Source organism: Bombus terrestris, chromosome 9 (genome assembly GCF_910591885.1).
Source record: "Bombus terrestris chromosome 9, iyBomTerr1.2, whole genome shotgun sequence".
Classification (NCBI taxonomy): domain Eukaryota; kingdom Metazoa; phylum Arthropoda; class Insecta; order Hymenoptera; family Apidae; genus Bombus; species Bombus terrestris.
In genome coordinates, this window is record NC_063277.1 from 12,700,131 (window position 1) to 12,715,696 (window position 15,566).

Below are 15,566 nucleotides of genomic sequence, written 5' to 3' on the forward strand. Positions count from 1 at the left end.
TAAGAAAGAAATAATAGAATAGCAATGTTGCTAGGTATGGGAGAATTTTTCTCAGATGTTCTTGAAGCTTGTTATAGCAAAAGTATCGCGAGTAAGAGAGTGGAAACTTCATGGTTACTGTAATACGATTGTATTAAGATATTTTACTAGCGATCGTAGTCGATAGTATATAAACATATTAGAAATGTTCTTTTTATGCAAATGTAAGGAATTGCGGGTTATTTGGTTATTATAAAAGGGTGTCGCGCGTTTCAAAGAAGGTTAGCAACATCGATCTATAGAAAAGCTGGACTAGTTATCACATGTATAACGTTCAATATCATGCAAATGTTTAATCCGAATGATGGATAGTTTAATCCTCATTCGTTCCTTGTTTCAATTTGACACGTTGTAATATATCTATGTATATATCTATGTAAAAGAACAGTAGGTATAACCTCGACACAACTTGATTATTTGTTGCAAACAATCTTATATATGAATTACGTACAGAAATTTTTTAATCTTACAATACTTTTAACAAAATTATTTGTAGAAGCTATTTAGCCTTCCGTTGTTTCATTAATTTTTTATCATCATTTCAGTTTGATACTAAAGAATTAAATCCAGTTGGAAAAATGAGAAACAGATAACAATTAATTTTTTAATGTCAGCACAGAAACTTCAAAAAACCTTTATATTATATTTGTTCGAAAATTAAAAAATAATTGAAATATACGAAAACATTCATGGAAATATAAAGGAATATCATTCGCCTTTACACTTTATGTGAGAAAGGAAATACAAACTACTGATTTATTAAAAATTTTAATGAAAAATACACGCAATCCAAATTCCCAATTTTTATCAAATTTTTACCATAAACGGAGATCACCCTGAGACTTCTGAATGGGAACACCTATATATCTACATTTTCTTTTATTCAAGAGATAGAATAGATCTCATCATTAATAAATATTCCCAAGCATACGAAATTTCTTAACGTCGAATGCTCACATACGTATTCGTTACTTTTTTCAGAAAGATACGCAATAATTATCTTCCTTAGCCTGAATAAATTTTGAAGTAAATGACTTGTGTGTAAAGAAGTTGAGATATCTATATACTAAGATATTGGACGTATCATGAAAAGTGCAATAAACATTATGGAAAAGAAGATACATAATCCGGCGACATGGAATGCGATGAAGCTCAATTTAATTGCTTATTGCAGCTTTTATCCTGCGGATATATGACTACAATAAAAACGGCACTCTGCCAACACGCAGGCTAGAGAGAAACGGGGTCAGGTATGTCTACGGTAAATCAGCCTTCATCGAGAAATCAACAAAAGCATTCGACGTTACAAGAGCTCCCCGTTAAAGAGTCTAAACACTCAGTTTTTTTGTGTGCGTCTGTGTATGTGTACGGAGTATAAAATTGCAAGGACGCTTCAGAAATGACAATTTATAAGAATTGCCACATTACAAATATTTATAGAGTAGATGGAAACACTATAGAATGGAGCAAAAGTCCCCATACATAAAAATACTTTACATGAAAAATTATAGAAGATATTCGAAAAATCATTATCCTATGCATGTGGAAACTTTAACGCCATCGTGTATATTCATCAAGGAATAAATATTTAAAATTAAACAAAAATTCTATCGATATACCATAATATAATATGATGATAAATATGTAAAATTGAATATCTTAGTGGATGTTTAAAATAAAATATCCCAAATATTTAAATATTCTAGTCTCGAATTCTATTCTTTGTAAAATGTATACCATCTAGATTACTCTCAATATAAAACCATTGTATGAACAATCGAATGTAACAGAAACGTCGTTGGGAGAGACTGTTCCAAACGGTCTTTTCGAAAGCTCGAATCGCGGATCAATAAGCGAGTCCCGATGCATATAGTGGTCCGAAACGAATGCATGATCTACTTCGAATGCTGGCATGAATCGAGCCAAACCTCGGCCGTGTAAATCCCTAACCCGTGGTTTAAAAAGTCGATCGCCTGAAACTCCCTTCCACATATCCCTCTTTCTTAAACCGCCATAGGCGAAACAAACTCTTGTTGTGGTTGGAAGTCGAACAGAGAAAGATAATCTCTCTGTGGAACTTGTTCCATCGCAGGTGAAACGATAGGTATCGTGCAATTGGTGGCGACCACTGCATTCCCTGTAATTGCACGGCTGCCATCTTGATGGAACACCAGAGAGCACAGTGGCGCCATCGAAGAGGAACGGCGACGGGAAACCGTTTTCTCCACGTTGTGATGTGGCACAGCAGCGACCCGACGCCGACACCGATACCGACGTTGCGTGACGTCACGAACCAGGCCGGGTACGTTGCGGAAAAACGTTGTCATGACAACGAGCGCTGACGCTACCGTCGCCGCACCGTCGTTACCACCACCATCCTTGGAGGCTATTCCTCGAACCCACATCCACCAATGCCAAGGATTGAAAATGGCAAAAACACACTCCGAAGGCTGAATAAGAATGATCTGATCTATTCTTCCATATATGTATTTATAACATACGACTTTTAGGAATTTTCTCCAACATCTAATTCCATATATGGTATATCATCCTCCTATCCGTGGCGGAAACTCCGGCTACCGGACGCTCGGATGAGTCGGAAGTGGACGATGTATGTAGGTCGTTTGGCATGAACTGGAAACTATACTGGGAAGAATTGAGCGAAATTGGAAGAAATAATACGTCGTGACTACAAAGAGGATTGGAGAGCTTGTACGTGATTGTAATCTGGGGAATGAGAATAATCATGTTGAAATCGCAAAAAGACTGTACATTTTAAACGTGTTTAATTGTAAATTTGTAGTAATTAAGAAATGGTATATAGTCTAGAGTAGAAGAATTTGATGCTTGGAATATAGGTATGATTCGGATACAGTTAGAAGCGAATAGCACAGTGTGGGAACGATATATGGGAAACTTGAAAACTGTTCTTTTCTCTGTAATGAATTTAAATAAATATGTAGCACATAAGTTGGAAGATTCTAGATTCTAGATTCTAGATTCTAAATTCTAGATTATAGATTCTATAAATATATAATTTGTTCATACGTTGTACACGGGTTATACAGAAATTTGAATTTATCAATTGATATAATCACCTAATATTTTTATACTCCTCGTCATAAAAATTTCATCAATTCTACATAATTATTAAGTTCTGAAAAATTGAAATTATGATATTGTAATTTTTAGACTTACGAAAGCAAAAGATTGTAATTCCTAAATTTACAATGCAAACGGTTGAAGAACTCGTATCGTAAAATTTTGAATGAAATTTCAATAAAATAAAAAACTGAAATCTTAAAATTTAGAACGTAATGTCTGAAGTAAAATTAGCATTAGAGATCATATTGCCGATAAGAAAAACATTCATAATAGTTAACCATATGATTTTGACATGAACCATATGATTTTAATCTGGTTTATAATTTTCAAATATAGTAAACAACGTTAAGAAATTACTTAAGCTTTCTACTATAGCTAGAGTACTATATTATAATATAATAGAGTCACATAAACGTTTTACTTCACAAGCTGCGAAGAACAAGTTGCAAGTCGAAGATGATAAAAGTTCGCGTGGCAGTAGTACAAAGTTACTTTGCACCGCCAATGGTGGACGACATAATAGCGATAACTATTGGGTGCGCCTACTGTTTTAGCGTGACATCCAAAAGATTATTATCGTTAGAATAGTCGTATTAGAAGCCAGAATCGATAATCATTAACGCATATATAGGTTCGCAATAACTAACTTTTCGATCGACATTTAAACAAATTTCTAAAACCTTCAAATATCTCAAAATCAATTAAAACAATTAATATAGGGAATTCAGTTATATAAAATTGCCAGAAAATTGCTCATATCTTAAACGAAAATGAAATTTAAATAATAAAAGTATTAATTATGTAAATTACTGTGCCTTTTTTAAAAATATAGTACTACATTATACGTTATACATTAATTATGAATTATTTTTTCATTTAAATAGAATATTTCATCGAATAAAAAATCCAACCGAAGAAATCATAGCTAAATATATGTATAGCTAAAAATATAATATAATACTTAAACTTATATTTCCAGAAATAATATCGTCATATTTCAATGACGTGTATACTACTACGTGTATACTATTTCAAAAGTATGTCACGATACTAACAAAAATATTAAGTACATAGTACAAATTGTTGCTCTCACGGCATCAGCAGCACTGACACGACCCACAAAAGACAAAGTATATCTGTAGCTAAAGTATAGTGCAGAACAGGGCCATGCGTTCTTGCGAGGACAATCGATCGATTGCCCGTTTGCCTGCCTGCCTGCCTGCCTAACGCCTGACTTCTCTCACGGATTTTCACTTGCCGTTACACCTCGGAACACCAGCCTACAGCGAGATGGGATCTCGATCAAGTGTTCTTCATCAATCGATAGAACCTTGAACCCTGCATCATTTTCTCTATATACTTCGATATCTTCCTCCCCTAGAGGAAGTATGTTAGCCCTTCCTGGACAATTCGCCCCCTTTGTCTATGGACTAATATTAGATCGACCGAAAAAGCGAACCAAGTTATCGTTTTTCTTATTATAGAACTGGAGGAATAAGATAGAACATTTAGACCTTCGATTGAACCACAATAAATTGTGATATGTCATTTTTCCAAGTTATAATTATATTACATTCGATATTATACTCGATCGAAATGACAAATTCAATAATCCCATTAGGTTAAACTTGGGCATCGAGAACATGACTGCCTGATATTTTAATATCTTACAATTCGAAAGCTGTTTTATAAAGAACGATCTAGTTATCAACATTTTCTAATTTCTATTTGGCCACGTATCAATATTCGTACTGAAACCCTAACTTGAAAACAATTAAATTTACTAAAAAGTGACAAAATGTAAATTAAATATATTAAAAAGTTACTGAAAATATTTGAATGTTAAAGAAGTTACCAAAAAAATATTGAAAATAAGTAAAAATTCTAAAATTACTCTCTCAACAATTATTCACGTTTATTAATCTTATTCGACATTGGACTAGTTCCAAGTGTACCAGATTATAAAAGATTAACTCCACTCAGTCTGGTACCAATTCTACGAATAATTACATAGGAGCATGGATACACGAGGGCCAGAAATCCCAGAAATACCTTAATATGCATATTATAAGCTTTAGAAAAGTTCACGCATACTCGTTTCGGATGCAGTTCTACTTAAAACGTCATGCGGAGCATATCGCACCTGTTGCGTTTGCTCAACGCTTGCCCTGCAAAATCTTCCTCCTTCTTTTACCCTCGTCGTTCGTATTGCGCATGCGTGCGCTTTTGTAGCGCCGTTGCTTATCATGGCGCATTCAGGATCAGAAAGATACGGATCACCGTCGAAAGAGGTTATCTTTAAACTCCCTATTCTAGATACTACCTCTACTATGAACGCGACTACGTGACTACGACAAAAATCGCTTTGTACGTTCCATCAAAGCATTTCTATGCGAGGCCTCCAGTTATATCCTACTTGCAGACCTCCTGCAGAATCATCATCGCTCCTGGGGAGAAATTGAGAAATTCTCTAATCGCTGATATAAGGATAACGAACTCGATTGGATTAAGTAAGATTTTTAAGAAACAAAGATTTTCAGATTGATAATTCGATTACAAATTCAGTAATTAGTATGGCTAGAGATATAGAGCATTATTGGTAATTACTAGTAATTTAATAACTGTGATTAGCAGTGGCATTATTAGGATTATGTGGTAACTTAGTAATTAGGATTCTCGTGGAGGATAAATTTTTAAATTCGTATTTCGGATATTTTTAGAAAAAGAATGTTAAGACGATAATATTTAGGACATATTTAAAATTTGTAAAATTTATTTACGGTTATAAACTTTGAAATTCAAACTTTACTTTTAGCAAAAACTATAAACTTTGATATTTAAGTTCTTAAGAATAATGACTGTCTTATATATATATATTCCAAAGCTGCATAAATTTTAATTAAAATCGCTGAGAATCATTAGTACCAGAATTACAACCCTCGAATAGAGACTAATCTCAGAATAGTAATTTCAGAATATTGAAAGCCTCGAAATCACAATTCTGGAAGATTGTATGGCCTGAAATCACGGTCCTAGAAAATTACGAACTGAAAGACCATGTTTCTCGAAAGCTACAAATTGCCATTTTCAAGTAGCAAGAATTCTCAAGATTACGAATTTTTAAATAGCAATTCTTTCTTCGACTTTCACGGTGACTCTTATTATACATTTATAATAATAATCAGCTGACTGAATCGCTAAACTGTTGCATACCAAATGCCAAATAACACGTTTACAAGAATTACGTTAATGAATCGAAATATCAGGGATAAAAGAAAAGGCAGAGGGTTTCCAGACCGCAAGGGAACGTTTAAGTCGAAGAAATCGACTTTGACGTCACGCTTTTCTCGCACGACGAACGGACGGGAAAATACGCTTCCTTTGAGCTACAGACAATGTAGCTTTGATACGACCTTTGACATTACACGGCTATACTCTATCGATCTTTTATTTATTAAGCTAAATAGTTCATCAAATTTTATGATTCTATATATGATTCTATAATATTCTATAATATGATTCTATGAGACACACGTGTAGCATTTAATTTTATATATACATATTCAGAACTTCACAAGCAACCAACGAACCAACGAACATAAAAATAATCTAATTTTTAACCCATCTGATTTTATACCATCTCTAATTCAATTCTGTTTAATAATAGCCTCTTACTGATATATTTTAATATATCGTATCCAAATATCTCTGTATTTCTTAACTAAATTCAAATTCCTATCTTTAATGACAGAAACAAACATAAAAACATAGCTGTGACATTTTCAACGTGCATAAGCAATATAGGAGTACAATGAATTTCTACCGAAAGATTGAATGTTCGCCGATTGAGGACTCGCCGAAGATCATTCTCGAAGGATCGAGATCCGAAGTAGGCACGATTCACGCGTTTCCTTCACATCAAGGAAAGTCACAATGAGCCTGGTGGTCGTGCACGAGGCGGTGATCGATACCATGGCACGACTTTTAAGCGGATCGTGCACGTCGTATTGACCGGCAATTTTCGCGCGGAGGAAGGTCATCACGAGACACACAAGAACACAAGCCGAGCATAGACGGGAGCGAAAGAACACGATATAACCGAAGTGTAGTGTGCGCGCCGGCAAATACGACCTTCGTCGACCACGAACACAAAGGCAACCGAAGCTATTTCACGTGCGACTAATCTCGAGAAGAGAGAGCAAAGAAGAAGAGCAAGCGCTTATCGTCATCGCGAGAGTGAACCCCTGACTGATCCCTGACCGAGGCAGTTATCGATCGATATATCGAGAATGGAACAGCAGTCGCGCGTCACGCTATACGTAGATATATGTCATTTGTATGTGCGTGCTTTGTATGTGTATATGTATGTCTGCTGCCGTATACGTATATGTCACCTTACAATTCGATTCGTGCTATCGTGTCCAACCTAATCGAAACTGTACGGTGGTCACGGTAATTGATTATACATATATGTCTGTATATACATATAGTGAGAGGAAGAAAGAGGAACAGAACGAGGGAGACGAATATATTTTTTACGTCACAGCACGAGTCGCCATAGTATACGGCGGTGAAATGAAAAATTTCAATGGCGATTAAAGCATAGAAAAAAGTAACAGAGATGTATAGAAATCTATGTTGCGACAACGATTATTCGTTATGTGGTTGGGCTGCAAGGTAGCGCCATTAGCGCCTCCTCAGAGGTAGCGCACGCGGTCACCAAGTGGTAAAATCAACGAAATACCTTACACGCTGTTTACCCTAGCCAACTCGTCCACTCACGTGAACCGTCCTGATAACTTCAATTATTATCGAATAAAAAGGAAGTTCAGATCGATTCAGATGCACAGAGGAGATATACTAAAACTGTTCGAATCTTTTTTCACTTACGGTCGAGGAGTTTCTCCGTTAGCGTAGGGATAGTCGCGGCTTGAACGAAAAGAAGCACGACGTAGCGATATGGAGAAGAGGCACTGCGACGTCGAGGAGGGGCGGGTTCTGAGATACCTCCGCGGGCCTTACTTGTTCAGCTTCGGCAAGGGTAGCACACTACCAAGCAACGACACTGTAAACTGAACACACCGTACGACGACAAACTTTTCTGTCTTTTCTGTATGCGTGCGTGTGTGTAGTGTGTGTCTCTTTCCTTTCTCTTGCTCTCTTCGTTTTCTCTTTCGTTTCTCGCTCGTTTCTTTCCTTTTTTCTGTTTCTTCCTCCGCTATAATTATAAATGACGTACGAATCACGACGTAGCTTCGTGACTTTCCTCGGAAAATTCCAAACGAATATCTCCGTTCCCTTATCTTATATCTTCGATTCTCTTACTGCTTTCCTTCGTTCTTCCGCTTCTTCTTCTTCTTCCTCTTCTTCGTATCCTTTGTTCTCCTCGCGCCTCCACCTCCTCTTCCGGCACCTCTGTACTTCACCGCAGCGGCAAGGACCCGCCCCGTGTCGCGCTACACAAACGTGTAGTGGATAAAGAGAGCGTAAAACTTGCTCTGCGACAACATTATCTGGCCGGTTATCGGTATCTTGCTGCAGTCGTCATTTCTTCCTTTCCTCCAGTCTCGCCGCCCGCGTCGCAACGAAAATTGATCGCGTTGCGCGCGACGGTCCCTTCCTGGGGGACAGACCCGACGCGTTCTATCACTCGTAATTCTGTCGCCCCGTAACGCAGCTTCGTCTGACTACGATCCTTCCGTCTTTCCTACCTTCCTACCGTCCTTCGTACCCTTAACTTTCCTGACCGAAGGACCGACCGAGTCCTTTCCACTTCCTTTGTCTGTCAGTTCCTTCTGGCACATAGACGCGCGCGCGCGTCTCGGTTCCTCTGTTTCCCTTTACCACTATATACCAACCTAACACTTTCTCACTCTTTCTTCACCCCCTGTAAATCCCCCCTTCCCCTTCGACTGACTGTCTGTCTCTTTCCCGCTCACACCCTTTTCCTTTCTGTTGAACCTATCTCGCTCACTTAGTTGCCACTAGCACTCTCCCCCGCTTGTCGACGTCTCTTCTTCGTCCGCGTTCCTACCTTCAACCCCTTTACTTTTATCCAACTAACCTGACCACGGGAATTCACTACCGTTCACCAGTCCCCCGTTAACACTGAGTCTGAGTCTCTTAGAACACTCCCTGTCTGGTGCACTCTTTTTACTAGATGAAAAGCTTCTCTCGAGGACTGTGTCACGATTAGACAAACCCGACGCGGACGTTATTGCACCGCCACGCGCCAATCTCGCGCAGCGGACTCCACGAGAACTAGTTTCGAGGCGCCCCACTATATATCCGCACCATTCGTAACGCCTCTACATGAACCAACCCCCCCACCCTATCTGACCACCCACCACGCTCAACGAACCTGCGCGAGAGACTGTCGCAACTACAAATCCGTACTCACCCAATGACAATTGCGGTATACGCTTCTTCTCTATGAACCTTTGATCCATCCCGTTCCTCGGCGTTCCGCTCGTTCCTCCACCATGACGTTCTCGCGCGAGCGCGGTCCATGATGGAAACCACAGCTCGGCGGATGGAAATTTTCTTTCGATCGTAACTTCGATTCGAAACAAAAAAGAGTACGAAGTCAATATCACGGTTAGGATTCGTAAATTCGTACGCCCCTTGCTTCCGTACCACGAACGGATCAATGAAAATTTACCCTTCCACTGACAGCACCTCACCCGCCACCCCTGTGATAGCGAAAAACACGGTACCACACCGCACCACCCTTACTACCTTCGCCTAAAAACATTCGCTTGCCGCCTTTCACAGTAACCAACCGTCTCTACAAGCTCACCCGTACCGTAAGCTGCAAGCCTTTCCTTAAGGAACTACCTATTGGTCACCGATCGTGCTGCAATCTTACTGTCACCTCGACACGCGTCGCCATTATGATATCGTGCAATTTTTCACGTTTCTACAAAAGTATTTTCGAAAAATTTATTTCTTGGTATTGATCTATAATCCTTTTTATTTGTGTTTTATCTGTATTTTACATTTTGGATATCTTTTTAATAAAATTTCCATTTAAATATTTTGAAATGTTGTAAAGTATCATATATGGAGTGTATACACGTTTCTGGTTTAAAAAGTAATCCTTATAAATTGCTTTTTTTCTAGTTTATTAATGACCTATGTATAAATTTGTACAGAATAATTTATATGCATTGCATTAATATATACCTCAAATTGATTTATATCAATTTGAAAATGTGTGTAAAAAATATATGTGCTATGTATAAATATAGGAAAATTCTTTTTGTAATATTTAACGGTGGTTTGTCCATAATGCAACTAAACGTGCACGGATTTCTATCAAATATCACGCGGTTAAAAATTTTGTACAATTCACATACACATTTTCACTGATTCAAATATGCCTGGCCACTTCGTTTCGGCAGTTTGTAAATACAAAAATATAAGCCTATTGCTAACAAAATAATTAGTGGGAGACCAAGACCAATTGAAATGATCATGATTACTAAATAAGAAAATTGTTCCTCAGGTGGTGTACCATACCCAATCAAGAATGTCCTGGAAAGGATATTAATGTCACGTATTCATTTTCAAAATCTTATTAAGATAAAGGTAAGAATATTTATTGAAATAAAATTACCATGTAGAATAGTACGTTCTTTTGTAGAAACCATCTCCTTTACTCCCTAATGACACAATGATTCTTTGAGTGAGCAAATTGTCAACCTTATCTCCATAGTAACAGTATAACATAGAATCTATGATAGTACTCGTGTGATTAGATACTTTTAGTGGTGGGTATTGCATTGTTTCTGTAGAATCTGTTATATCTCTAGACACAGTTGTGTAAGAAACTGGTCTCCATTGCAAGTAAGCACCCTCTGTCTCATAATTATCCATACTTTTGTAAGGTGGTGTTCTAACTTCAACAACCTAAAACAAATATAATATTAATATAATATTAAATTCGTAATTAATTTATTTTAGTAAAGAAAACAAATCATGATACATTACATCAAATATACCAGGTGTATGTTCATCGTCCAAACTTTTCTTTGGATTAATAAACATAGGAACTTCAGGATTTCCTTCACCTACTACCAACAACTCGATAGCAAATCTGCTGTTAGTGAAGCTTTTATTAGTTTGTAAATGATCAAGAATGATATCAACTTGGGTAGAATTCTCAGTATGTAACATGTGAGGCATAAATTCTGAGTGATCAAGAGAACAAAATCCCATCAGCTGAAAAGTAAATAAAGAACACATCAATAAACTATAAGTTTTATGTATATTTTTAATATGATAAAATAACCTACCGATACTTTTATGCTTCCCATTCTGCTGATATTCATAATACTGTCGTTATAAGAATTACCCTCCATATTTAATGTAACAAATTCATTATTTTGTATTAGAGTCTTACGGTCCCATTGGAAAAACATGGGATGTAAACTGTTGGTATTTACAAGATTAGCAATATTTATTAATGCTGTGTCATTTGTGTCGTTGAATTCTATAATCTAAAAACATTGTTAATTTTCTTAATTTATTAAGGTTTAATGTGGTAACAAAACAATATATATTACGATATCATATATACTGACCTTATTAAAAACTACTCCAAAAGTATAAATAGGTTCTTCTGTAAATGTTACAGAGTCTTTTTTCTTAAGAAGAAAGTCCTTCCAATTTATGTTCATAGTAGCTGAACGCGAAGTAAGTGCTAACAGTACAGATGGATTACCATCAAAATCCCACAGATAGTGCAAAGTGTCATTGGGGCCATCAGCTCTTAGATAAACTGTTGTCAAATTTCTGTCTTTACATATCGTGCCACAGTCATGATTCAGCCATGATCGTAACTAGTGCCAGGCAAATTCTTTTATATAAAAAAATGTAAATATATTGTTTGCAACTCAATAATTAAGTAGTGCATTAATGTAATTATAAATTCTATATATCATACTTTACATTAACTACAATATGATTAAATGAAGCATTAGTAGAATTTTTATTTTATTTTATTTTTATGAAAAAATACAAACATATATTTGTTTAGTGTAATATATCGAATGTTATTGTTATTGTTATTGTTATCATTTAAGCAAATTTATCACTAAATTTCCATACATTATATCATTATTAATCGCTTGATTATTAGGGTTCTCACGTTAATTAATAAATGGGTTACGGGAACTCGTGTTCCTCATTAAGTAAGGTACTGCTTCCAATTACTACCGAATTGTCATTCAATGAACTGAGACATGACAATAATTTCTAAATCGACTCTACCCACAAGATAAAACAATCAAACGATGAATCACATTACGCGCGACCTTTGTTTTACATTCGTAAAAGATGCTGATCCAAATTAATCGAATCGAATTCCTCTTATTAATAAACTAATAACAAGAATATATCATGCTACTTACAGTCCTTTGCGTACAATATCCAATATCTACTAATGTAATGAATAAAAACAGGAACACAAAAACATTATTCATACTGTCAGACGTGTATAACACCAAATCAGAACATTTACTGACAATCCTACTGCAACTTGTAACGACGCTACTGTCTGCTTGCTACTAAAGCTCGATCGCTGGAATCAAAATGGATCTAAATGTACACTGCTTGCAGCGCCACGTCTGATTGCATTTGTGAGAACGTACAACGAATCTTTCACGACATATAAGTTTACTTAAAATAGTAATATGTATCGTATATATACAAATAAATTTTATTCAATTTTCATTTGTAAATGGTTATATATTTTCGCCAACATTTATTGAAACGTATATCAAATTTTATTACTTATGCACAGATGACGCTACGATCTAAAGTCTAGCAAACAAAGGAAACACATTGATAGTTGTGTGAAGCAACAATAATATCAAATAAACAAGTACACGTTGATATTAATTAAAATAAAGAATCTCAGATAAGATTTGTAAACTATACATGAATATTTTATTAAGATATACATATATATTTTTTTTCAAATTAAATTTAATATAGTTTCTTAATTTATTTAGTAAATAATTTGCTATGAATTAATATACTTACTCGAATACTTACATGACCGTATTAATGCATTTCTGGTGAAACATTAAACCGTGCTAAAATTTAAATGATTTTTATATGGCTGCATTTCGCGCCGAGGGAAGGAAACTCGTACCCCATTGGCTATTAGATTCCGCCAACGGTGGTGGAGTTACCAATCCTCGACACAGTATCACGTTTAAAAAATTTAATATTAAAATTAAACTCTCTCTTCGACAAGGCAAACATCGATATCGAAAGATATTAATTATCGTATCAATGATATATACTCCGGAGTCAAATCTATATCAGATGAAAAATATTGACAATACGACTACATAAATATTAAAAAGTATTTTATCATTTTAATCATATGATATTTAGTTACAAATAGTTGTCTTATAATATTTCGCACATAGAGACAGAAATTGCATCCTTTTCGAGACACCGTGTACAGCCGAGGAAAGAGAACGTGTAAAAAGAGCATTAACTTGCAGACTACGACCTTGACCGAAGCAGTGTCCGCGCCTGAAGCACATATACGTGCATTCGTATGAATGTTCGTAAGAACATACGTCTAGCGTTTCAAGGAACTTCGTTTCTTTGGGTTCTCACTCGTTTTCTTCTGCATAACATTTTTAAAAATTAAAAATTCAGATCTTACGTTTAAAATTTTATGACGAACGCTATTAAATATAAGTAGGTTTTTTTAATGTCAATATAATATATCTTTTTAATGCGTCTTTGACCTGTTTCGTAAAATGTAATTTTTCTAATAAATTTATTCATACAATTTAAAGCAATCGCGGCCAATGCTCTTCAATGATTTAACGATACCAAGGCTGAAGGTCGTCAGAGGAAGTCGGGATCCGCGGTAGAATACAACCATTCTATGTACCGGGTAGCTTGTCCGAAAACTAGTTTTATCTCCTCCATATACTTTCCTTTACAAAAACGCGAGAAAGGAGAAGATTGCGTAAAATCTCAAAAACATCGATCCTTAAATTCCATTCGTCGATACTATTCTTACCTCGATTACCCGATCATTTCGCACAAAGAAAGTCTATAAATGTACTGTGCATTCATTAAGCCATAAAATACGAAAAGCATAGATTGTGTTTTAATTATTAGATACACGTACAGCACTATGAAACATCAAAATTTCAAATCAAAGAGCAAGGTTTCGTTTTTTTACTTATACCCTTGTAATCGATCATAAAAACTGATTAAACTAAAAAGATATAGATTCTAAACTGTCGAAATTTATAGTAAAGACGTTAGTTATTAATAAAATATCTTTCTATCAACGTTGCAATGTATGTGTCGATAAATAGCTCCAATTGAAATAAAAAAGACTGCATCTTTATCAACAGATAATCTCGAATTACGATAGTTAACACGTTAGATCTCCATGAGAAAAAGGCTTACCTTCGATCAATTAAACCAATTCGTTGACGTTTCTCCGATATCCTCGGCATTCGTATCAGACTGACGAAACTTTTTAAATGCACATCACCCGGTCGGTTCGCCGGCACGCTTCGTGGCTCTGTTTCGTGGCCGACGCGTATCTCGATAGCGAAGACGGTGGAAGAATCGCGACGTATATACTATATACGAACTTGGGTCGAGATCGAATTCGAAGGCGAGCGTAATAATTGCAGCCGGCGCGACGGCTGAAGGACCTCCGACTGCACGTATAACTTGCGCTCCGCCGGTTGCCGGCTAGTCGAGCGGACGAAAAACAGACAAAGAGTCTTCTTGCGCCGTGAGTAACGCCGGCTCGCTCGGCCAATCAGAAGAATCGGCACGATCGCGGACCGCGTTCAATCGGCCGGTCGACGAGGAGCTTGATGACGCTGCCAACGTCGTGTTTGCCGAACCGGCTAGCTCGAAAACCGAGGACAATGATTTTCTTAACAGAAAAGTTCGTTTCAGGTGTCTTTCTACAGTTCAGGCAGATTAAATAAATTTTTATATTCTTCGAATCGATTCAATACTTTGTGGAGTATATAGTCATGAAAGTCTGTTTTTATTCAAATAAAAATCTACTAAAATTTACCACAAAGTTGATGTCCTTTACATTAAGAAGCCTAAGAGGTGTTTCAAAGGCTCACGAAAGATTCTGTAGATTTCATAATAAGACCATTTTTATTAAAATAAAAATCTACCAATTCCAAAGTTGATACTCTATACTCTATACTAAGAACGCTAAGAAGTGTTTCAAAGACAACAGATGGTCTGACGAAATACGTATTAATAACCTGTAGTCTGAAATAATAAGACTGTATAAACATAATTCTTATCTGCTAAAATGTTTTGATAGAATAATATATTTTATTCTAAAATAATTAGTATTACTTCATATTACATGAGGTTATGGTTTACTTTAGTAATCATTT

The 15,566-nt window shown here is 36.1% G+C and overlaps 2 protein-coding genes and 1 long non-coding RNA gene across 38 annotated transcripts in view; 1 reads left to right on the forward strand and 2 right to left on the reverse strand.

Annotated features, from left to right (window-relative positions):
- LOC100642930 (sodium channel protein para) overlaps positions 1-9,436 on the reverse strand; it is a 68,050-nt gene extending 58,614 nt beyond the window's left edge. For 29 of the 35 annotated variants that reach the window (XM_048408563.1, XM_048408571.1, XM_048408575.1 and 26 more), the window contains exon 1: positions 8,035-9,425. The gene's annotated coding sequence lies outside the window, so the exon portion shown is untranslated. Of the gene's footprint in view, positions 1-8,034 lie in introns of all 35 variants that reach the window. The other 6 variants (XM_048408570.1, XM_020864547.2, XM_048408553.1 and 3 more) reach the window with 2 other exon arrangements.
- Positions 9,437-10,251: 815 nt separating this feature from the next.
- LOC100642810 (glycosylated lysosomal membrane protein) lies at positions 10,252-12,742 on the reverse strand. Of its 2 annotated transcripts, none has more exons than XM_003397715.4 (6): positions 12,558-12,742; positions 11,730-11,987; positions 11,442-11,645; positions 11,137-11,367; positions 10,763-11,055; positions 10,252-10,680 (listed from the first exon to the last, which is right to left on the reverse strand). In XM_003397715.4, the coding sequence occupies exons 1-6, from the start codon at positions 12,627-12,629 to the stop codon at positions 10,509-10,511; spliced, it is 1,230 nt and encodes a 409-aa protein (XP_003397763.1). In that variant the 5' UTR covers positions 12,630-12,742; the 3' UTR covers positions 10,252-10,508. The 2 variants fall into 2 exon arrangements, with proteins under 2 accessions (XP_003397763.1, XP_012167115.1); XM_012311725.3 differs by having other exon boundaries at positions 11,730-12,004; positions 12,558-12,713.
- Positions 10,650-11,344, forward strand: LOC125385625. Its single transcript, XR_007225099.1, has 2 exons — positions 10,650-10,734; positions 11,110-11,344. It is a non-coding gene; the product is annotated as an uncharacterized LOC125385625 (long non-coding RNA).
- Positions 12,743-15,566: the final 2,824 nt, after the last annotated feature.

What these genes read in the sequence shown, in the direction of transcription:
- LOC100642810 (XM_003397715.4), bottom strand. Translation starts at nt 12,629, where the DNA reads ATGAATAATGTTTTTGTGTTCCTGTTTTTATTCATTACATTAGTAGAT. An exon ending in TTGGAGTAGTTTTTAATAAG is followed by an intron (nt 11,646 to 11,729) that starts GTCAGTATATAT and finishes CAATGTTTTTAG; the next exon opens with ATTATAGAATTCAACGACAC. An exon ending in TGGGAAGCATAAAAGTATCG is followed by an intron (nt 11,368 to 11,441) that starts GTAGGTTATTTT and finishes TTTACTTTTCAG; the next exon opens with CTGATGGGATTTTGTTCTCT.